Source organism: Cnephaeus nilssonii (assembly GCF_951640355.1).
Source record: "Cnephaeus nilssonii genome assembly, chromosome: 4".
Lineage (NCBI taxonomy): Eukaryota > Metazoa > Chordata > Mammalia > Chiroptera > Vespertilionidae > Cnephaeus > Cnephaeus nilssonii.
Window position 1 is genome coordinate 32680919 of NC_137075.1, and position 24245 is coordinate 32705163.

General features: G+C 47.0%; 1 protein-coding gene across 1 annotated transcript in view; it reads right to left on the bottom strand.

Moving 5' to 3' along the window:
- Positions 1-12074: 12074 nt before the first annotated feature.
- Positions 12075-24245, bottom strand: part of NGDN (neuroguidin) — a 29375-nt gene continuing 17204 nt past the window's right edge. Inside the window, exons 11-12 of the mRNA XM_079768974.1 lie at positions 13127-13176; positions 12075-12294 (exon numbers count right to left, since the gene is read on the bottom strand). Of these exons, the coding sequence (XP_079625100.1) occupies positions 12268-12294; positions 13127-13176 (77 nt within the window). The 3' untranslated portion in view covers positions 12075-12267. The remainder of the gene's footprint in view (positions 12295-13126; positions 13177-24245) is intronic.

Sequence of the window (24245 nt, forward strand, 5' to 3'; positions counted from 1 at the left end):
ACCCCCCTGCTCCTTCTGAAGTTTCATTCCACTTCCAGAGATGCTGAAAGCAGAACTCCCCCGGCTCCAAGTAGCTCAGCCCAGCACGAGCAATGGCTTTACTTCTCTCTGGGCAGGTCCTATCCCTCATCGGAGCCACCCAGCCGCCCCCAACATCACCCAGAGCCAATTCTACCCGAAGAGCTTCCCAGTCACTGCCCAGTCTCTGCCTACCCAGGAAGCAAGAAAAATCCACCTGCTAGTTCTTCCAGGTGAAGGCCATGGTCAGTTTTGTGGGACGCCGCTGGAGGCGTAAGTCTGACCGGAGGGACCAGGGGCTGGGGACTCTGTCCCGGGGCCTTCCTCTCTACCAGGGCTCACTGCTGACCCATGTGCTCCCTTCCAGGGGTGGATTTCAAGATACAGACATTTATCCAACTCTAATTGGGGTTCCATTGAGAAATCCCTAAACACAAAATCTCCTTGAACAGTTTTTCTGGAAGGACAGGTCCGAGGTGCCTTTGTCATTCAAACACCTGCCTATCTCTCTAGACCCAGAGCACCCCTCCACCTTTCTCGGACTGTTATGGAATATGGGCCTTTGAAAAAGGGAGAAAGAACTGGTCCATCTCAACCACCGCTCAGCCAATTACAAGGCACAGGGCAGAACGAAATCCGTGCAGGAACAAACCACCTCACACCCAACAGCAAGGCCTGCGGGTCTCTCCTTCCTACTTCCTCCCTTCCACTCTCTCCTGGCACCACCTCTGTGACAACAGCGGGCTGGCCTCTCTCCAGGATGTCACTTCGTCCTCCTAGGATTTTCTCCTAGCCTTGCTGACCAAAAATGGGTAGCCCACTGGCCTGGAGCCTCGGGTACGGCTTTCACCTATGCCCTTGTCCCTCTGTGCTCCAGCTTCTGTTGGAACAGCTGCTTAAACCGAGTGTGGCACCACCTAAACCCCTTTCTTGGGGGCCGGGAGGGTAGGCAGGAGGCGGCTGCCTAGTTGGAGGAAGGCGGAGTTGGGATGGGCTGGAGAGTGCTGATTCAGCCCCCGGATGGGGCATCGACCTCTGATGCCAGGCCCCAGCAGAGCTCCACCCAACGCCTGGCAGTGCTGCCCCCTCTTTCACTGCCACCAAGTGGCGGTCGTGAGCATGTTTGGTGGCTCTGGGTTTGCCGCAGTGCCAGGATCTGAGACACTGTTCACGTGCCAGTGCAGCAGTGCCAAGCGTGGCAGCATCTAGTTGGTTGGGTGCCAAGCAATAGGGCTCAAGTGGTGACAGGGTGATGAGAGAGGGGTCAAGTAGAGGGAGGGGGAGGAGAGAAAGGCCCCGGGGAGAAAACCAGACACCTCACTTGTTAGAGTGGAGAGTCCAAATGGGATCCGCAGAAAGGTGCCCTTCCCATTCTAGACCCCAGTTCAGCAAGCAAGCCCTTCCCTCCCCCACCACGCCCGCACAGTAACAGATACAGACCAGGCAAGAGGGTCTGGCCATCTTCAGCAGGAACTGGCTGGGGGCCAGGCAGGACTGCCAGCTTCTCCATCCTTCTTCCTTGGGGTCTTGGCAATGGCGCACTTCCTCCTTTGTGTCCTCATGCCTCTCTCCTTCTGTCGCCCCACTCCCCATGCCTACGAGGGATTGGGAAGGAGGTCCTGGCAGAAAAAAGTCTCACACACACACACACACACACACACACATGTACACACGCACACACACACCTCGTCTCCTCCCTTCTCACTTCTGGCACAACCCTCTCAACCAGATTGGCAAGAGGCACTGCCACCGTCCCCCATTCCTAACAATGCCAGAGCCTATGCCAGGCTCCTTGGGCAGTGCCAGCATCCACCCACCTCACACCCAGGTCCCCTGGCCTCTCCTCAGTGCTCTGACAAAGGGCCAGACTGCCAGCCCCATTGGGCTCTCCCCGGGCACAGTCCCTTCTCCTGCCTCTTAGGTGCTTTCTTGGCACGTCCCTGGCTTCTCTCCACCACTTTACTTTCCCAGCCTGAAGAGGACTAACTACCCCACAGTCCAACCGCCCCTCAGAGCTGAGCTGTAGGGGACACCAGCCAATATCCCTGCCCCCCTCTCCACCTCCTGGGGCCCATTTCCACGGCCCAGCTCGAGGCACCGACCTGATGGATGTGATGCCAATGGCTCCCGGATACCAGCCTTCCTCCCAGAGCACAGGACTCCTGCCGCTGCTCCCCTCCCCACTCGCCTCCTTCCATCTCCTCGGGCACAAGGGTGGCAGCTGTAATGCCAATGCCTATAAGCAGGCAGCATGAAGCAGCTCATGTTTCCTCTTCCGCCCTCCCAGGCCCCACACCTCTCCCCTCCTTCCACTCCATCCCTCTGTCCTTCTGGTTGGACACTAGGTTGGCAGCCGCAGTGTCAACCCCCACCCATGCCCAGGAGGCTCACATACAGCACGCACTTATGCATACATGTACATGCGCGCACACACACGCACACACACACACGGCCCCATGAGTGCCAGGCAGCGGTGGCAGACACACAGCAATGCATAGTGACTGGTATACCCGAGGAGTCACCCAGATTCAGCACCTGATCCAACACCCATTTGAGATTGGGTGGGTAGGCGGGCGGGCAGGCGGGCGGAGGGGAGATGGAGGCAGACGATGGCCCTAGGTTGGCAGCCGATGGAGCCGGGAGAATGGAGGGAACAGATGCTCTTTGCCCAGCCTCCCTCCCTCTCTCTCGGAGATCAGTGCCAAGCTGGGGGGATGGGGAGAGGGGAGGATGGGGGAAGGGTGGCATTTGGAAAGCTGGCAGGCGGGGGTAGGTGGGTCCGCCCAGGCTGGGCAGTGCCGGCACTGGCTGCCGCCTCTCCACTCTGCCATCTGTCTCGCTTCTCTCCCCACCCCTTTTCTCTCTCTTTCTCTCTCTCCTTCATCCACAGCAAAACGAAAGAGGAAAGCAGGTCCTCATTCAGCACACCCCCAACCTCTACCAGACCCCCTCTCCTCCTTCCCACAACTCACCACACCATACCACCACCAAGCCATCTGTGCTCTCTCCTCCTGGCTCAGTCACCTTCTTTCATTCGCCTTTGCCCTCACACCAAAACAGGTGCAATATTTTAAAAAATATATACATATATATTTTAAAAAGCAACTTAAAAGAAAAACTCTTTTCTTTGGGGATGTCCTGTCCTTCTGCGTCTGGGTCCTCGGTGCCAATGTTTGTGGCAGGCAGTGAGGGGACCCTGTCCTCAGCTGGTGCCCATGAATCCCATGCCAGGGAGGAGGGGTGGCTGGGGTGGGGTGGGGGTGGGGTGGGGTATCGGGAGAGCGCTCTTCTCTCTGCGCCTGTGGTGGCTTCTTTTTTTTTCTCCTCTTCCACTTCCGGAGCAGATTCAAATAGACCTAGAGCCTTCCCCACCCCCAGTTCCCAGGGCCCTTGTGCCCTTCTCTCCCTGCTTTTGATTTTATTCCTCGATCACCCTTTCCTTTTTGTGTGTGTGTGCGTGTGCGTGTGTGTATGTGTGTATGTGTGCGTGCCTGTGTTTGCATCCATGGCGGTGGGCACCGTGCCAGCCACCGCACAGCCATCTGCGATGCCTTCTGCAGTCTCCGCTATTTCTCCCTGCCACCTCCAGCCCCCAACTCCCTGCACCCCAGCTCCCCACCCCCAGTCCCCAATCATTAATTAGCTACTGAATTAATTAAATCGAGAATGCTAATTAACATTCCTAAAGGGCAGGCTGCCAGCCTGGGGGGGGGGGCGCACATAGAGGGGATGTAAAGAGGAGATTGGGATGGGGGAGGAGGGAGAGCCTGTCTGCTGAGGAGAAGAGGAAGAGATGGAAAGAACCCAAAAGAATGAAGGAAAAAGAGGTAAATGTCAAGGCAGGGGCATGGAAAAGGGTAAAAACTGCCTGAGTGCAGCCCAGCCTTTCCCGCCCAAAGAAGACACAGCCAGCTCCTCCTCCCAAGCTCACCCTCCCTCCTGGCCCACCTGGAAGAGGATATATTCGTAGGGTGGGAGCTCCGGCAGCTTTTCCTCTCTCTCACAGAAAACAACCCCAAGCCAGACAGACAACAGCGAATCCCCGTCAATCCAGCCAAGTGACTCTCAGCCCAGGTCACAAGAGAAGGGTCCAGGCTCAGAGAAGCCCGTTGCCTGGCCCGTTGCTACCCCTTTGCCAAGGTGAAGAGGGCATTCTGTGAGCATCCGCTGCAGAGACACACGGGATCGATATGGGGAACCATGACAGGTATCAGTTCAATAAGGACTCAGTAACAATTAGTAGAAGAATCACTGACAATGCCCGCGGCTGCCCCGGAAGACGGTGAGTAAAGAAGTCTGCCTCTGGGACTCCGGAGTAGGAAAAGCGGACACTCCTACCCCGGCTGGAGGGCCAAGGACTTCAGGAAAAGTGAGTTGTTTTTCAGGAAAGTGAGGTGCCAGTAGAGTAAAACTTACTTTGGGGGGTGCCCTATGAAACACTAATCTGATGAGATACTCCTCAAAAAATGGATCCCATGATCAAATTAATTTGGGAAAGCCCTAACAGGTTTGGCTCAGTGGATAGAGCGTCGGCCTGGGACTGAAAGGTCCCAGGTTCGATTCCAGTCAAGGGCATGTACCTTGATTGCAGGCACATCCCCAGTAGGGGGTGTTGCAGGAGGCAGCTGATCAATGTTTCTCTCTCCTCGATGTTTCTAACTCTCTCTCCCTCTCCCTTCCTCTCTGTAAAAAATCAATAAAATATATTTTAAAAAATTAATTTGAGAAATACTGTGTACAGTATTCCATCTCTTAATTAAGAGATTCAAAATGTGTACTGGTGTGTTAAAGGCTCTGAGAAGTGTTGTAAAAAAAAAAAGAAAGAAAGAAAGAAAAGAAAACCTTAATTGTGTTTAACCCACTGATTCTCAAAGTCATTGGGCCACGGAACCCTCATTTTTTAAATTTCTAATTTAATTAATTCTATTCCCACAGAAGCAGTGTTCTGCTATGAGGAAAGCTCTCCCGAGTGATCAGGGTGGTTCTGGCCTGGAAGCTGGCAGATGGAGGAGCTGGCTCCAGGTCAGCTGAAGTTTAATGCTTCATGAGCAAAGGGACAGCACCAGGCCCTGGTCTTCCGGCCGTAACGCAGGAAGGCACCAAACCAGCTCTGGTGGAGAAACCAGGCCTATACTTAGAAACACAGACCTATACTTTCAGAGCTGGGAAGAGACCTTGGCAACCATCAATTTTACTGAGACTCAGAGAGGTGAGGGGATTTGTCCAAGGTCACAGAGCCACTAGATGACAGCACTGACATTAGGACCAAGATTTCCTGACCTCTAGCCTAGCTCTGTTTCTCTATTTTCTGTTATTAATACTCCAGGACAAAGCCAGCATGGGATTTATCAGTTACATTGGCTTTTAAAGAGCTTTATGGAGACCCCCTTTCCCTCTGCTGACTAAGGCTGGGCCTGGCCTTTGCCACCCCTGCCCTTTGCTTCCACCACCTTTGGAAGCCTGAAGCATCGACCTGCCTCTGGAGAGTCTATTCTGTACTCCTGTGGGCGTACGTGGAGAAGGGAGCAGGAGTCTCTCAAAATCTCCCCAAGTGTTCCTGATACCTGGATTCAGAACTTGAGTTCTAACGCAGCTCCGCCCTCTCTTCTAGGATGACCCCGCCCCAGTATATACTAGTGTCATTGCTATCAACCCAAACGTGTCCTCCCTTTACAACCTCACCCCCTTCTGTTCAGGGAACTCCAAATGCCTCATGGGCCAACTCCGCAGTATTCCTAGACTTTCTTTTTCCGATCCTCTTTTTGGCATCTGCAGCCCGAGGCCGCTTAACTGCTCCATCAGAATCCTCAGGAGGATAGGCTGGTAGGCACAGGTGACTCACCAGAGGGAGGAGACTGGGGAGCCAGCCTCAGAGACCGGCCAGGGCAAGAGCCGCCCTGAGCTGCTAAACATCCATTTTCCTGCCACAGCCCAAGGCCATCTTTTCTCACCATGCCATTCGGGGAGCTGGAGAACAACTGAGATAGGTGGAGTCTAGCTCATTTCAAAGGTTAAAGAACATTATTCAATTGCTTTTGCTTTCTGGATCCCATTGTGTGAGCCTGCACCACTTCACACCCACCATCCCAGTACCAAACCCCCCACAACTTCACAAGAATGATGACTCTCTTCACAAGATAAATGGCCACACCATTTAAAAGAGAGAATAGTTTTGCCCTCACTGGTTTGGCTCAGTGGATAGAGCATCAGCCTGCAGGCTGAAAAGTCCCGGGTTCTATTCTGGCCAAGGGCACATGCCTGGGATGTGGGCTTGATATTCCAGTGTGGGGCATGCAGGAGGCAGCCAATTAATGATTCTCTCTCATCATTGATGTTTCTATCTCTCTTCCTCTCTGAAATTATACACACACACACACACACATACACATATATATGCCTAAGCCAGTGGTCGGCAAACTCATTAGTCAACAGAGCCAAATATCAACAGTACGATTGAAATTTCTTTTGAGAGCCGAAAACCGACTTCTGCGCATGGGCCATGAAGTTTCAATTGCACTGTACATGCGCGCCCGCACGTGGTATTTTGTGGAAGAGCCACATTCAAGGGGCCAAAGAGCTGCATGTGGCTCGCGAGCCGCGGTTTGCCGACCACTGGCCTAAGTGATCATTACCACCAGTCAACTGGTCGCTATGACACACACTGACCACCAGGGGGCAGACACTCAATGCAGGAGCTGCCCCCTGGTGGTCAGTGCGCTCCCACAGCCAACCTCCCCTGGCCAGCTGGCCCCGATTGGCCCCGATCACCAGCCAGGCAGAGGGATCCCACCTGTGCACGAATTCATGCACCAGGCCTCTAGTTTGTGTATATATATAGAGAGAATAGTTTTGAAATACAATATTGATTTGCCAAAGAGCTCCACATCCAAATTTCTGGGAATGATGAGGTCCCCCAGAACTCTACATGTCTATAAATGTCCCAGGACCCCATCTCCCCTTCCCTCCATGTTCCTGATGGGACAGCCCTACGGCATTGGGATGGCAGAGCCACTTCAGAGTGGAACCCTGCTGACCACTCCTCTGATAGAGGGGGCCAAAGTGGAGTCAGCTATCCAACCAGAGAGGAAGAGGTAACACCTGGATGTGCTCACAGGACACAGAAATAAAGCATCTTAGGGCTGCTTTTATCCTTGGGTGACACCTTTGTTAAATTATCCCCTCTCGGTGGTAAGAGAGGCCAAAGTCCAGATTAACAGGGTCATGGATTCCAACCCAGTTAACTTTCCCTTGTAGAGCCCCTTTCTCTCTCCAACACCCAGGCACTGAGCTACTGTCAGTAGCAGAGGCCCTCCAGAGCGGCGATATAAATGATGATGATTCTATTATCAAATAACATTGCCAAGCCTGGCCGGCTCCCCCAATGGTGGCAGCAGAGGAGAGCTACAAAATCCAATATTGATAAACTGTATATTGTCTTCTAGAACCATCACTCTGCCTGACAGCCACTCTCTAAGGCTCCCATCATTAGCAGCAAAAAAGAGGGAGAGGCTGGTTAGTAATGGCCCCGGGGGTGGGACTAGGCAGAGAGAAAGCCAAAGGCAGCCAGGAACCCTGGGGGAAGACGGAAAGTCCTCCATGCCCACCACTTCCACCCCCTACTACCCCCCGCGCCCGCCCCAACATGATTCAGGCTGTGCCTTCTGAGGGTTAGTCTCCAACAAAACTGCCCAGAAAAATCTAACACTATTGAGCAGGAAGGGACTTGCAGTCTGGTCCCATCTCTGCCGTATCTTCCAGCGTGGAATTCATTTCCGTGAATTTCTGATAAAAAGAAGGGAATGTGCCTAAGGCCCTTCCAGTGCCAACCTTCTCTGATTCTGTACCTCAGCCCGTCTTCTAAGGCTACTGTCAGATTTCTTTAAGGCCCTGAACACTAAAAGAAGTAGGGTCACGGCAGTAAGTTTTCTAGGAAAATGGTTTAAGGCCTTGAGCCTGATTAAAGGTCACAGCCTGCTCCCCTAGCCAGGGCCTCTGTGCTGTGTGTTCTCTTGGGCAGGTGCACATTTCCCCAGAGACCTGTATGGCCAGCCCCCTGCCCGCCTCCTGCTCTGTTCTCAGGAGGCCGACCCAATCTCCTATTTAATACTGACACTGCCGCCACCCAGCCCCTTTACACTGCTCTACTCTTTTTCCTTTTTTTAAAATATACTTTTATTTCAGAGAGAAAGGGAGAGGGAGAAAGAGATAGAAACATCAATGATGAGAGAGAATCATTGATTGGCTGCCTTCTGCATTGTGATTGAGCCCACAACCCGGGCATGTGCCCTGCCCGGGAATTGAACCATGACGTCCTGGTTCATGGGTCGATGCTCAAACACTGAGCCACACTGGCTGGGCATACCCTGCTCTACTCTTTCCTGAACATGCCATTCAGGAAAACCAGATGTTTATGTGGGATATTTTCTTCCGTTGCATGAATTACCTACTAACGTACAGGGAGAGATGGGTCATCACTTCAGTGCTCTCTACCTTCTGGCAAGATGGCTGGTGAACGCCCCACGTCCTCTTCCGTCTCCATCACAGCCTCGAGAACATGCCATTCAAGGAGAACCAGATGTCTATGTGGGATATTGTCTGCTGAACCCAAGCAGCTGCCTGACTTCCCTTCAGTGAGGCTGCTTAGCCTTCCTCGGCCAACTTCAGTCCCCTACTGCAGGCTATCTGAGACTGAAAAACCAACTAAAGCCATGATTCTCCAACTTACGTAAGCATGAGAATAGCCTGACAAGCTTTTACAATGCTTATTCCCAGGCCGCCTTCCAGAGACGGATTCAACAGGACAGGGGAAGGACCAGAAATATGCATCTGAACAACTCTCTCCACTCCTCAAGGAGACTGTAATAGTCGGCACTGGTTAGGCCACACCTCGAGGAACTTTGGTCAGACACAGTGAGATGACTTATTAAGTGAGCCTACCGCTGTCTCTTCTCTGAATCTATCTATCCAGTGGCTCTGCCCAGGATTAGGACCAGAAGGAATGGACTTTCCAGTGGGCTTGTCATTTTCTTTTCCACCAGAAGTGAAAAAATTAAAACAGCACTGGAGAAACATGGAAAGAAAGCAAGGAAGTGGAGCGCAATGGTGTAGAGCTAAGATGAAGCCCAGCTCATAGATAAGGCTATATCCCAGAGTCTCTTGATGCTATACCTTATATTTTTGACAGCCTCTTTAGAAATTAAGTTTAAATATGTCGTCTTGAAATGTAAACAGATATAAATGAGCATGTCTAGAATGATGAAAGCATCTCCTTCTCCCATTTTGTCTGGAGAAATTCAGCCTGTATCAGGGGAGCAGCCTGGGACAGCTCAGCTGGAGTGCTTTCAAGTGCCAGGCCCAATACAGACTCTTGCCCTGACAGGCTCTAATTAACAGAATGAAAGGGAATCAATATGCCAACCTCTAAGGACACCACCCCTTGGGGCAACTCTGTCTGTCCAGGAAGGGCAACTACTAAGCAGATGTTCCCAAAGGGATGACACAATGACTATCAGTTGGACCCCAGCACAGAAACTCCTGGAATCTATACTAATAAAATGGTAATATGCAAATTGGTCACGACGCCCTCACAGTAACAACCGAACAGCAGGCTGCGTGGGGCGACCAGGCCGGCAGGGGGGTTAGCGAGGGACAACCAAACGACTGACCAGCAGGCTGCCCCACGCAGGCCAGGCCAGCAGGTGGGGCAGTTAGGGGCGATCAGGCTGGCAGGCTAAGGCAGTTAGGGGTGATCAGGCTGGCAGGGGGGACAGTTAGGGTCGATTAGGTCGGCAGGCAGGTGAGAAGTTAGGAGCCAGTGGTCCCGGATTGTGAGAGGGATCCCAGATTGGAGAGGGTCCAGGCTGGGCTGAGGGGATCCCCTCACCCCTGTGCACAAATTTCGTACACCAGGCCTCTAGTCTCAAAGATAAAGGCCTAGGAGAACAGAAACTAGTAATGAGCAAGAAGGGATATCCTGTCTGTCCCAGGGTCATAAGAGCAGCTTGCTAGAGGCAAGCATTATTCCTACCCCATTCCACAGATAGGAAAGAGCGAGTTACACTTTTAATTTGCTAGGTCAAATCCCAGGACTAGGGGTTGAAAAGGAGCCCTAGGTTCTCGCTACCTCTACTAGATGAACCTCATAATCATCAGTTATCTGGAAGTCTCCCAAAGCCAACTATATTTCCTATAACAACAACAATAGTAATAGTGACCAACATTTACTCAGCACTTCCTCTATATTAGGCACTATATTAACTCATCTGATTTAACAACTCTTTGAGATAGGGACTATTATTAACCTTTTGCACTCGGATGTCGAATGTGACTCGACACGGTTAGCATTAGAATAAAGAAATCGAGAAAAAAGCAAGCAAGTGCAAAGGGTTAAACCCATTTTATAGATGGAGAAACTGAGGCAAGGAGTGGTTAACTATTGAGAGGAGCAACTGGAGTTACAAACAAGCCGACTGGGTTCCAGAGCCCATTCTATTAACTGCCTTGCAGTGATTCTGGGCCTAGATATGGGATGGGAGTTGACCTCAGGTGACAGATTTAAAACTAGGTATGAGTGTCCTGAATCCCAAAGGGACTCAAGTTCCTTACCACAAAACCAAGAGCAGAAAAAAATTCTATCAAGTCAGTAGGGTTCACACTAACTCTCGGCCAGGGGAACTTTTAGGCTCACTATCTAAGTTGTTCCCTAGTATCCTATTCTAAAAGATCTGAACCTGGAATACTTCTAGTTGAGTGGCTCTCAACACTTATATATCACACTATCATTCAACTAACAGGCCCTATTCTATGCCAGGAACTGTGCTACGCCTGCAAAAGAGCAGTGGTGAGCACAGGAACCATGAACAGACTGTTGCTGCACAGCATAAAGTATAAGGCAAAGATATGCAGGTGACAGATCTGGAAGGGCCTTCTGCGTAAACCACTTCAGGAAATGTGAACATTACTCTGAAGGCCATCACGAGCAACTAAAGGGTTTCAAGCAGGGGACTGATGGTAAGATTTGTGCTCCAGGGAGATTACTTGGGTGGCTCATTGGAGGCTAGATTTGAATGGGGATGAAACTTGAGGCAGAGATAACAGGCGGTTGTGGCTGGTTGAGGTTAGAAACTGAACAAAAACAGTGGTAATAGGAAAGGGAAATAATATCAGCTTTCCTTAACTGATGGTATGTAGGGGTGAATGGAGAAAAAAAATCCAGAATAATGCTCAGCTTTGGCACTTGGAAGATCAGGAAGATAATGAAACCACCTACTAGGAAAGTGAATAAAAGAAGTAGATGTGATGAGAAAATAATGGAATTGGCTTTGGAAATGTTACGCTAAAGTTTGTTAGATCATCCAGGTGAAGTACAACCCATCAAGCAGATGAATATAGGAGTTGGAAGCTCAAGGAAGAAATGTGAGCTGAAGGTAGAGATTTAGGAATTACTAGGAAACTGGTGGAGATGAAGCCTTGGGAATGAATGGTATCCCCAGGGAGAAAAAGCTGAGTGAGAAATGAACATTAAAGGGGTGGGAAGGTGTTTGAGCCAAAAGGAACGGAGAGATACAAAGACAAATGGGAGAGTGTGGGTCATAGAAGCCAAGGGAGAAGAGGCTCCAGGGGAGAGATCAATAGGTCAAATGCTGGGCCCACTGGGTTTGTGCAAAGCCTGCGATTTTGGGAACACTAATCTACTTCATCCAGATTGCTGACACAGAACACTGCTTAGGACTGCTGTGTTTCATGATCCCCTTTTAATGCCACTGAAAAACAAAAACAATTTATTCATTCATCTGGAAGCTCAGTAGAGACTTGTGCCAGGACAAGCAGTAGTGCTTCAAGGGACACCCAGGGCAAGGTCGCCCGGCAGTCTCCTGAGGGCCAAAGACCCTGAGGAAGGAGCTCATGCTATAGACCCAAGACCCTGAAGAAGTTACTGACTCTGAGGACAAATCCCCCTGAGCCTCAGTTCCCCCATCTTTAACACGGTTGTGAAATGGTCCAAGTGGTTGTGAAGGTTACATGAAGTAATTTTCCTGATGAAAATATACTGTGGCTGGCACTTAGGAGTCATTCAATAAATGCTAGTAAATTTTCATTTCCTTCCTTCCTTTACTGACTTTTAAATCTATGATTTCACAGGATTCGTACGAACTAGAAAGAGACAAGGAAAGCCAGCTTTAAGAGAAGTGCCTTATCAATAGTTACCCAGAAAATTAGCTGCAAAGCCAAGATTGGGACCCGGGGCTGCTAAGTCTTCATCCAGGGTTTTGTCATCTATAGCACATAAATGCCCAGAATCTTTGTATAAGTGAATAATCTCTCTCTCACCAATCATTACATCTTGCATAAACCTGGAGTTTTAATACAGTAACCTTAGTCACAACTGGGTAAACCTATAGAATTTTCTCTAGGGCAGCGGTCACCACTTTCGGACCTCACCGACCCGCTGCTCTAGGGAACCCGAGCACTCAGAACCCTGTTGGCCTCCCCCAGCAGGACAGAGCCCAGGACCAAGCGTAAGAGCAAAGGAACCCAAGAGTTCTATTTCCCAGATCTCTTCTTCCAAACATTATCTACTATTAGCTTTATCCTTGATCTAGAAGCCAAACCCAGCTAAGCAGACTTCTAAGATTTTTTTACTTGGCAGAATCCCTTCTCAGCCAGAAGACAAGGCCCAAGACCCATAATGTCCAGGGCTCACTCTAAGCACTATACTTCATTCCTCTGCTTCTGAAATGCCAGCCTAAAATGTACCATAAGGCAACCTCCAGTAGGTAAGCCATCTCTAAGTATATATATGTTAAATGGTGATAATGCTATAGAGCAAAATAAAGCAGGGGAGATCAGGGTGTGTATAGGAGGGGCAAAGGGAAATTTTAAATGGGGTGGCTACAGAGGTGACATTTAAGTAAACATCTGTCTTTGAAACAAAGATAAGATCAGCTCAAAACATTAGCTGCAAGTCATTTAGCCTTTCTAGAGCTCAGTTACTTCACCTTGTCCCGCTATGAGATGTATGCCACCTATGGCTTCAGTCCAGGCCACATGGGGTCGAGAAAAGCACCCTGGATCATGACCTGGGCTCCAGTCCCACTTCTGCACTTACCAGCAGAGTGAGTTTGAGAGTCAGCCTGTCTTTCAGTTGCTTCATCACATCTATAAAGAGGGAATAATATTTACCCTACATTAATGTATAGATATATTATAAAATGGGACAAGAGTTTCCCAATGGCATGGACCAGACTAATGATGGCATTTTGCATTTAGTTCGCCATCTTCCTCCAAGGATCCTAAAGCACTATATACTGGTATTTATACACATTTAAGAGTTGAGATGGAGGAAAAAGGGGAACATATGTAATACTTTCAACAATAAAGAATTATTTAAAAAAAAGAAGTTGAGGGAATTTTCTTTTATTTCTTCAAGTGATGCAATACCACTTCACCAAGAGTCTCAGACATGTCTTTTCTTTCATTGACAAATCTTAGTCAGTAAAGTATTTATCAAGGGCTTTGCTAAGTAGCTAGCTCTAAGCAAGGAGCTATGAGAGTACCTATTTTAAAATAAATAAATAAAATAAAAAAGATGTAATTATTGGTAGTTCAATTTCTGCCACTAAGTTGTTTTAAGAGTAACTTCTAAATCACCTATTCTTTCCCCTTTTTGGCCCTACAAGTTTTGTTTTGAACCTTGACCATGGGCTTTTGGGGTCAGGAAAGGAATCTATATGCCTGATCCCCATACCTTCCCTGCACATGTTTGGTGCTCAAAAAAAATTATTAACCAATCCAGCTCTAGTTCTAGGTAAGAGAACTGGATAAAAGCGTGTGATGATTGTCCCTACTCCTAGGTGGGACTGAACAGTGCTATCAAGGCTTTTGCTCCATCAAGAAAATTACTCTTAGATACAAGTCCGTGTTTATTCCAATAACAAACTCTCAAGAGTTCTGACTCCACCACAGTATCAGGTGTCCATGAGATCCTGAGTCTACAGACAACTAAAGTGTGCAGGCCCCCCACAGCCAATACCCAGGCTGGGACTAAGGTCCTGAAATCTCCACATGTCCAATGGATTCGCTCAGTTGATGTTACTAAAACCTTATACAAATGGTCTGCCCCACAGCACAACCTCTATTATAATGACTATTTGAATATGCCTGACTCCCTTCTAAACTGTGAATTCCTACACAAGAGGCTCGTGTCTTATCCCAGCACCTCACACAGTGCCTACTATCACAAGCAGTGCTCAGAGTTAGTGCACGCCAGCAAATGCTACCTGTTGCAAATATCATGCTGCCCAAGTTACCCATGCCCAGAAGTGCTTCTCTTACCTAGGTTAAGGCATTATCTGGGAAAGATACCATGAGAAATCAAATAAGGGAATGGGAGTAGAAAAAGATAAAATATGGTCAAGAAAGGCAGGTAAAGGTCCAGAGCACAGGGTACCACAGTGATGGGATCTGGCAGCCATGCTATTTAGCCGGGATACAAGAGTCCCTGACAAAGCTCAAGGAGAGTGGGTGTTGCCAAATTCATCCATCCAGGGCAATATCTGCACAGGATTTAACAACAAGGGAGCCAAGGATTCACTAACATTTGCATCTCTTTTCTTTTTAATGTTTTGTGTGTTTCTTAAGAGAGAGAAAAAGGGAGAGGGAGAGAGAAATTGATCAGCGGCCTCCCACATGCGCCCAACCGCACAATCCAGGCATGCACCCTGACTGGGAATCGAGCTGCAACATTTCAGTACACCGAACCAAGTTCAACTACACCAGCCACACCAGCCAGGATGACTTTTGCATCTCCTTGCTGAGGCTAGACTCTTAGCCTTGGACCTTCCAGTTTCACCTCCTCTTCCCTTCTTCCCTCTGCAAATTGCAGAAAAATCCCAAAGGCCAACCAGACATTTTCCTCTCAGCAGCTCCTGTTAGGAGGAAACAGTTGGCTAATAGGATACTGGCTCAAATCAGCCTCATCCATTTGGAAGTCCTGCCCAACCAGAGCCTGGGAGCACAGTAGAAAATAAGGGGGAAGAAGAGGAAAGTGGCTGCAGCATGATTTTTCTTTTATTTATTTATTTTACTTTTTTTATGTGTTAATCCTCACCCAGGGATATTTTTCCATTGATTTTTAGAGAGAGTGGAAGGGAGGGGTAGAGAGGGGAAGGGAGGGAGGGAGGGAGGGAGGGAGGGAGGGAGGGAGGGAGAGAGAGAGAGAGAGAGAGAGAGAGAGAGAGAGAGAGAGAGAGAGAAACATTGATGTGAGAGAGACACATCAATTGGTTGCCTCCCGCACACACCACAACTGGGCCGGGGATCAAGCCTGCAACCAAAGTACAGGCCCTGGACAACCCGGGACCCTTCAGTCCGCAGGCCGATGCTCTATCCACTGAGCCAAACCAGCTAGGGGTCTTTTCTTTTTTAAATACAGAATGAATGAAAAACAACTGTATTGTGGGGTGGTAGAAAGAAAACTGGGCTAAAAGTCAAGAAATCTAAACCCAGCCCAAAACCCATTAAGGCATATGCCATAAACAACTATCAAACTCCCTTTCAGCTCGAATGCTCTGGAATTTCTTGAATGATCCCTTACTGTTGCTTTTTTCTCCCTTCATCAGTTCATGGCATCAAGATCTGGATGCTAAATCACCCAACTTGTACTTTGTATGGCCCCAGAGTCAAACTCTCCAAATTATTCAAGGATCCTAGGTCCCTGGCACTGGAGGTCTCTTCCATATTTATTCTTTCATCACTCACACAGGAGGAAAATCAAGGAAGGCCTAAAGGAATAGAAGGCTTCCCAAATTCATCTATCTCCTTTCTTTTTTCTCAAATAACTATTAAGGCAACTGAACCTGTTAATGTAGCAAACAATGTTTACTTCTTCTGATACTTTAATTTTAATACTGTTTATTTATTTTTCCCTCTTTACTTATTCCTATGTATGTGATCCAAGTCAGTAGGGCTTGAAGTTGCCTGTGCCCGTATCATCAGGGCAGGCCCACTTTCACTCTGGTTGCTAGCCAGCACTGCCCTGTCACCAGGCCTCTTGATGATCTCACCCTTTAGTGGCTTTCACTCAACGTAGCCTGACACACACATTCTGAACAGATGGCAAAGAAGGGAAAATAATAGCTACTAAACAAAGTATTAAAACAGAAAATAAGCACTATGTTGTAAAACAAAGTATTATATAATTCTTCAACTTGCCTCTCCCTGTGCCAATAAATAATTAAGAAAAGTCATTCTGGCTGTAAACAGGGTTATACCTAAGTCATTCCAGGCATATTAGCGACTGCAAAAGGGAGATGTGCCCGAGAGACAAGATTTAGACAATTAGACTCTTAAAAAAAAGTCTATGTATCTCGGAGAACAGGTTCAGGACAGAGGTCAGAAATAATAGGGGGAAAGTTACCCTAGAGTTTAATCAAAAGAGATCTGTCAATATTTGGCTTGTTCTGCAAGAGACCATCCAGAAGAAGCAATTAACATAAAGCAAATTCAGGGGAAGAGCTGCAGTGTGCCTGTGCTGGCGAGGGAAATGGCACTCTCACATACGGCCGGGGAAGCATAAAGGGGGTTAGACTTTGGGGAAGGCACCCTTAGTCTCCATTAGCACTTCAAACTTCTATCTAGGCATTTATGAGAAAAATCATCCACTATTCTTCACAATAGTGTTTATAATTCACATCATTAGGGAATTAGTTACGTAAACTATACACATTACGTAGCAGTTAAAAAAACTGAAGATCTTTAGGTAGAGACATGGCAAGATTTTCAAATTATGATAAATGAGCAAGTTACAGCCCTAGCCAGTTTGGCTCAATGGATAGTGTCGGCCCGAGGACTGAAGGGTCCCGGGTTCAATTTCAGTCAAGGGCATGTACTTCAGTTGCAGGCTTGATCCCTGGCCCAGTTGGGGCATGTGTGGGAGGCAACCAATCAATGTGTCTCTCTCACATCAATGTTTCTCTCTCTCTGTCTCTCCCCCTCCTTTCTACTCTCTCTAAGAATCAATGGGGGGTCCGTTTTGGCTCAGTGGATAGAGCGTCGGCCTGCAGACTGAAGGGTCCCGGGTTCGATTCTGGTCAAGGGCATGTACCTTGGTTGCGGGCACATCCCCAGTGGGGAGTGTGAAGGAGACAGCTGATAGATGTTTCTAACTCTCTATCCCTCTCCCTTCCTCTCTGTAAAAAATCAATAAAATATATTTAAAAAAAAAAAAAAAGAATCAATGGGGGCAGAGGGGGAGAGGAAGTTACAAATCCCTATGTATAGTATGCTCCCATTATTGTAAAAATAAAACAACTACAAACACTCACAAAATCATATATTTCTGTACATACATAAATGCATGAAAAAAGGTCCAGAAGGTACACCTGAATTTGATAACTGGTTATAAGAACTGAAGGAGTGAGGATCAAGGGGGTTTCTCTTATCTGTACTGTTTGAAATTTGTTTTAGATATGTATTCATGTGTATTGAATAATGACAAAAATACCTCCAAAACCCTAAAAATGAACTAAAATATAAAGGCCACCTTTATATGTGAAATGAAGTTCAGATAGGTTTTTAGTGAAAAAAGGAAGTTACCAAACACCAGGCATAGTATAATCTCATGATGGGGTTGCGGGGAGGAAGGCAATGAACACCAGTCTGGAGAAGAGGCCGGAGTTATAATCTTTTTGTTGTTGTTGTTGTTGTTTTGAGAGAGAGAGAAACATTGATATGAAAGCACTACATTGATCGGCTGCCTCCTGCATGTCCCTTACCGTGGATCCAGCCCACACCCCAGGCATGTGCTCTGACAACGAATCAAACTAGCAACCCTTCAGTGCACAGAATGATGCCCAAGCAACTGAACCACATCAGTCAGGGCCTGAGTTATTATCTTCATTTTGCCCCTTAATGGTCCATTGATCGTGGGTTAGCAGCTTAATCTTTCCAAAGCCTTGGTTTAAGAATTACCTAGCACATAGGGTGCTATTGGGTTTAAATGAAAATGTATAAAGTACTCTCCACAGAACCTGGCACAGATAAATACTCGATAAATGGTAGTGTTAATAATAATAAATTCAGTATCAAAAATTAGATCGCTGGTATCATTTTAAAGAGAATCTTTATGATACCTGATTCTGATTTAGTCTTAACACTAATCATTATTATTTTTTAAATTACTAATTCTGTGAGTTTCAGTCATTAAATTTTAGAGCTGGAAAGGATCCCAAGAGTTCATCTAACTTGGTGGTTCCTAAATCTGGCTGCACAGAATTAGCTAGAAAGCTTTAGAGGTTAAAAAGGGCTTTCTAAGGTTCCACTTAGACTGGATTAGAATTTCTGGGAGGTGAGATTGAATGAGCTCTTTTTTTTATAACCCTGTATCTCCACAGGCATAGAACACCTATGGGGAGGGGAAATGAGGGAGGGACAAAGGTAGAAGGAAATTTCATTGTATTCCCTTTGTAGTGTTTAAATTTTTCACCTATTCAAAAAAAGAAATCCTTTTAAGAAATTAAATAATAAACTCCCCTAGGTCCGTGGTCGGCAAACTTCGGCTCACAAACCACATGTGGCTCTTTGGCCCCCTTAGTGTGGCTCTTCCACAAAATACCACAGCCTGGGCGAGTCTATTTTGAAGAAGTGGCGTTAGAAGAAGTTTAAGTTTAAAAAATTTGGCTCTCAAAAGAAATTTCAATCGTTGTACTGTTGATATTTGGCTCTGTTGACTAATGAGTTTGCCGACCACTGCCCTAGGTGAATCTAATGCAGTCAATCCATAGACCAGAATGGTGGGTCCTCATCCTTTGCTCCAGAAAAATTACAAAGACTTATGTATAAAGATGTGGGAAGAAACAACAAAAAAACCTGGGAACATCTTAAATGTCTAACCAAAAAGTGATTTTATAAATTATGGTATATCCATAATGAAATATCACATAGTCATTATTTTTTTAATCTGATAGTTTAATAGCATCCTATCTAATAAAAGAGTAATATGCAAATTAACCATCATTCCGTGACAAATATGTCAGCACCCATAGTGGCGGGGGGGGGGAGGGGAATGTGGGGGGGGGAGCATCCCGTGCCTGGCCATGCGAAAGGAGGGGCGGTTGCCCCCAGCGACGTGAGCCCAGCGTCCCGCACCCGGCTGGGCAGAGGGAGAGGTGGCCGTCCCTGGTGACGCGAGCCCAGTGTCCCGTGCCCCGGCCACGCGGAGGAAGCGGCCGGGGACCCAGCATCCCATGCCCCGGCTGCACGGAGGGCGGGGCCTCTGGCCACAGGCCGGGTGTGGGACGCTGGGCTCGTGGTCGCGCGGAGGGAGGAGCGGTCGCCCCCAGCGACGCAAGCCCAGCGCCCCGCACCCAGCCGCGCGAAGGGAGGGGCCAGGGGCCCAGCATCCCACACCTCGGCCGTACTGAGGGAGGGGCCTCTGGCCAGAGACCAGGGCACAGGATGCTGGGCTCACGGTTACCCCCAGCGACGAGCCCAGCGTACCGTGGCCCCCACGGCCTGGCCATGTGGAGGGAGGGCCTTTGGCCAGAGGCCAGGGCACGGGATGCTGGCATCGTTGCAGGCTGGGCTGAGGGACCACCCCCATGCATGAATTTTGTGCACCGGGCCTCTAGTCCTATATAATAAAGATGTAATATGCAAATGGTCATTACACCGTGAAGCATAACGACCGACCGCATAATGACCGGATCACGGATCAGCAGAAGAGTGGGGCAGCAAACTACAAGTGGGCGGTGGAGAGCTACAGGAGGGGGCAGGGCAGCAAGCTATGAGGGGGGTGCGGGGGGAGCTACAGGAGGGCGGGACAGCGGGCGGAGAGCTACAGGAGGGCGGCAGTGAGCTACTGGCTACAAGCGGGCAGCGGAGAGCTACAGGAGGGGGCAGGGCAACAAGCTATGAGGGGGGTGTGGGGGGAGCTATAGGAGGGCGGGGCAGCGGGTGGAGAGCTACAGGAGGGCGGCAGCGAGCTACTGGCGCACGGATTCGTGTGCAGAGCTACTAGTAAGAAAATATGACACAATGTTAAGTGAATAAAACAGGACATAGCCCAGCCAGTTAGGCTCAGTTGAGCATCCACCCATGAACCAAGAGGTTACTAGTTTGATCCCCAGTGAGGGCACAGGCCCAGGTATCCAGGTTGCAGACTCAATCCCTACTAAGGAGGTATGCAGGAAGCAGCTGATCGATGTGTTTCTCTCTATCCCTCTCCCTCTAAAATTAATAAAAACATATATTTAAAAAAAAAACAGGACATAAATGTCTATGAATGACCTAATCATAATTTTGGAGTGGGAAGATGGTGGGAAATGGCTATAAAAAGTGAAAGGAGGGGAATGCACTTCCTGGGATGCTGAGAGGGAGATTCTTTGCAAGGCTCTTTGGTGGGCGAGTGAAATGCCTTGGATGTGAGACACAGGCCAAGATCATTTCTACTCTTTGTTCAGATGTGCATCTATTTCTTCTAAATTGATTAAAGTTGTTTTAGAACTATCAAGTACCTCAAAGAACAGCTATGGATTTATGTCGAGACTGCTGTCACTTTTGCCAGGATCCTCATGACTTATTATTTCTGTTGGAGCTGTTAGGACACACTAAGGAAATTAGCAACCCTCCGTTTTTGGTGCAGTGGAGAAAAGTTTTGTTTTTCATATGTATATGGGGTGTCAGTTAAGTTCGGTATTTTGGTTAAGCTGTAAAGTTGACATGTTTAGATTCCTGATGCTTTTGCTCATTGCAATATTAATTATAATATTCATTTGGTATTGCTGCCTCTTTCACTATTACCTGCAGGAGTATGTTCATTTCATCCTCAGTAAGAATGCACTTGGGGATAATATCATTGAAGAAAATACTAAGCTAGTTATCAGAAATGTTTTACCTTTTTAATGTAATAAAAGTAATATATCCAGATGATAAGGAAAAAAGTATAGAATCTTATAAAATGAAAAGTTTAAATTTCTCACCCTCTCCTCTACCTCTGATATCTCCTCCCCAGAAGTCATTTTTTTAGTATGATTTTATTTGTAGTTCTTCTTTTGCTCAGCTCTATATATTTGAACAATATGGTTACATCTCCTCTTCATGATTTATTAACTTTAGATGTTTTCTATTGACTCCTCATCATGAAAGCTGAGAAACTTATCTTGCATTTTCTATTTTTTTTTGTTTTTTTTGCTGTTAGTGGATATTATCATTTTATTTTTGAATTATAATTATTAGCGCTTAAGATTACCAATCTTTCTTCTGTTGGTTATCTTTTTAACTTTGAGTAATATAATATCTGTTTTTATACTTCTCCCATTACTTAAGATAAGGAAATTTGGAACCCTATATGTCCTATTTATCGTCTCCTCCTCTATCATCTAAACTCTGTAAACTGTCTCACTCATTTGATCTTTTCAAGTGTATATTTACATTTTATTCTGTAACTATATTTATATCTTAAAATGCTTATAGTTGAATCTAAAATTTTTAAATGAATAAAGATAATGGAACATATTAAAAAAAGTGAAAGGAAATACAGTACATCTAAAAACAAGCCTGTGACCTTTTTTCCTACACTCCACTCCATCTCCTGAGCTCTGGTCCCTCTTTAGGACCTGGCTTCAAATCCCACTGAGGAGCCTAAGCACCATTATCCTGTTTAGTGACCTACTTTACTCATCAAATAATTTATCTTACTCTCCGTCATGCTTTTTGTAACTTTAAAAAATAAGAGCTCTCTTCAGAGGACAAATATTTGCCATTACTAGTCTGTCACCGATTCTGAAGCAACATTTATTCCCTGATATATGGCTGTATGTTAATCAGCACAGTTGAATAGTTGTAAGCCATAAAGCTTTGGGCTAGTGAAATGTATAAACCATTCTAAGACGTGAGTTTCTGCCTTCAAGGAGCTACCATCTCTGTGGACAGGTAGGACACTTACATAAGAAAGAATAAGTAATAATATAAGAGGGCACAAAAGCAACACAGGCAATAAGTGCCACAGAAGTTCAGGCACATTTGCAGATATACAGAGTTACTGCACTTTATTGAATACATCTTTTTATTCCTGAATCAAAATATAAACCCCTCAGATATAGTTCTATCTTATTTCTTATTTTTTTATCTAAACCTAATGAATGCCTAGTGTGTCTGGCAGACAGTAGGTACTTCATAAATGTTCTTTTATTAATGATATTCTGCTCTGCAGTTAAGTGCAATTATTTTTTGAGTAAATTAATATTTCAGTATGAATAATGGCAGAGAATGCTATCTAAATGAATGGTGGTTAGGGGTAGAGACAAGATAGCTCTCGCTCCTAGTGTACTTCAAACTAAAAAAGGTTGGGAAACACTGGGGTAGCTGCCATCAAGAGGCTCTGCTAACCTAATGCACTCCTCCCAGACTTCAGTCTTAGTGAAGGGCTAGACAGGGAGAGTTTAGATCTGTACTGAATATAGTCTTCTTTTCTTTTCAGAAGAGAAAAGCCATGACAAGCAAGCTGTCCCTCTTTTCTCAGTGACCTTAAAGGAATCCTTGGTGACAGCTATACACTTGTCAATCCACACCCCAATCTCCTTCTTCTGCTCCATATATAACTCCAGCCATTCTCTGGTCTCCCCATCCCAGTCAAGGACAGAAGCCTTGCCAGCCATCAGACAGTCATCTTTCTGAAGTCCTGGCTAGGAATCAGTGCTCTAAACCTCCCAGGAAGCAATGAACTGATTTGAGGAGAAGATTCATCCCTAAGAAGTTGACAGGACCACCAAGAGCAAACTCAGAGTTCACCCTGAAAACAATAAGATAAAGGAACTGAAAATGAATCCTGAATTTTCCCATCCTGGATTTTCTTGGTTCTCCAGGACACAGTACACACTTAAGGATTAATATTTGTCTACCTAGGGAAAAACACACACACAACTTCAAAGTTCAGCACTCCCCCTGGCTTTGGGCAAACTTTAACCATTCCAGACAGATAGGAATTTATCTCCCAAAGAGTTCCTCCAGTAGAGCATGCCTTGGCCTTGCAAGGAGGAAGTTCTCCTTCATTTCTAACCTAAAGCACTCCTATTAAAATTGAGATTTATTTCTACAGAAGACAATCAAGGTAGCAAATTAGCATCCTCTGTGTCATTATTTCTCAGGTTATTCATGCATACTAATGTTGGAGACCCACAGCTCTGCCTCTAATCTTCAGAGGCTTCAAGACACTTTCATTTCTCCAATGTTAATAAGTCTAATTATTTTCCTTTTTAATAGATTCCCTCTCCATGATTTCCATTCTTTGTCTCTTCATATTTCTCTCTGGTGTCTTTCACCCTTAGATCCCTCTTTCCTCGTCAATCTTTTATTCCCCTTCCCCCTACCTTCCCACCCTAAATCTCCTATTCTAAATGGACAGAAGCCTTGCTTTTCCACCCCCTACTTTCTGACCTGGTATTCTTCCCCGTAGGAATGTTAATTAGCATGTGGGATTTAATTAATTCAGCAGCTAATTAAAAATGGGAGAGGAAGGGTAGAGGATGGTGGGAGAGAGAGCCCGCCTCAGTGCAGAAGGCACCACAGATGGTTCTGGGTTGGCTGGCACCATGCCACCATCCTCCAACCCCCTCCCCCCCAACAGCACGCACAGCGACGGGGGAGGGGCAAAAGTGAGGGGCATAGACTGGCAGAGCCTCTAGACAGACTTATTCAGTCCTGCCGCTGCTGTGTACTGAGGAGAGACAGAAAGAGGGAGCAAACGAGAGAAAGGAGGGAGAAACACGACCGGCGCACACTCAGAAAGAGTGAAAGAAGCGGGCATCGGAACCGAATGACGCCTCTCCTCTTCAACACTGGAAGAAGAGGAGAGCCTTTTCATCCCCAAAGCAAGCCAGCATTTTGGGGTTCCCTGACTCCTAAGGACCACTGAAAACAAGATGGGAAAAGATAGCCACTGATCCTCTGGGAAAAAGGGATAGCTTACTCTCACAACCAGAGACTCACTCTGCAGCCATTCTTTCCACCCATGAGCAGGCGATGAGGAAGATGGCCACTGAAAATGAAAGATGCGGGGATGGCAGGAGTGGGCAGAGATGGGCGTCGGTGAGCAAGTGGACAAGAGGAGATTGAAAGGAAGAGGATGAAGGGTGTACGTAAGGGAAGGGAGCAGTGGGAGAAGGTGAAGGAGAAGAAATAAATAATGGAGAGGGAAGAGGAGAAGTCAGGGGGAGAGCCATGCTTTGTTT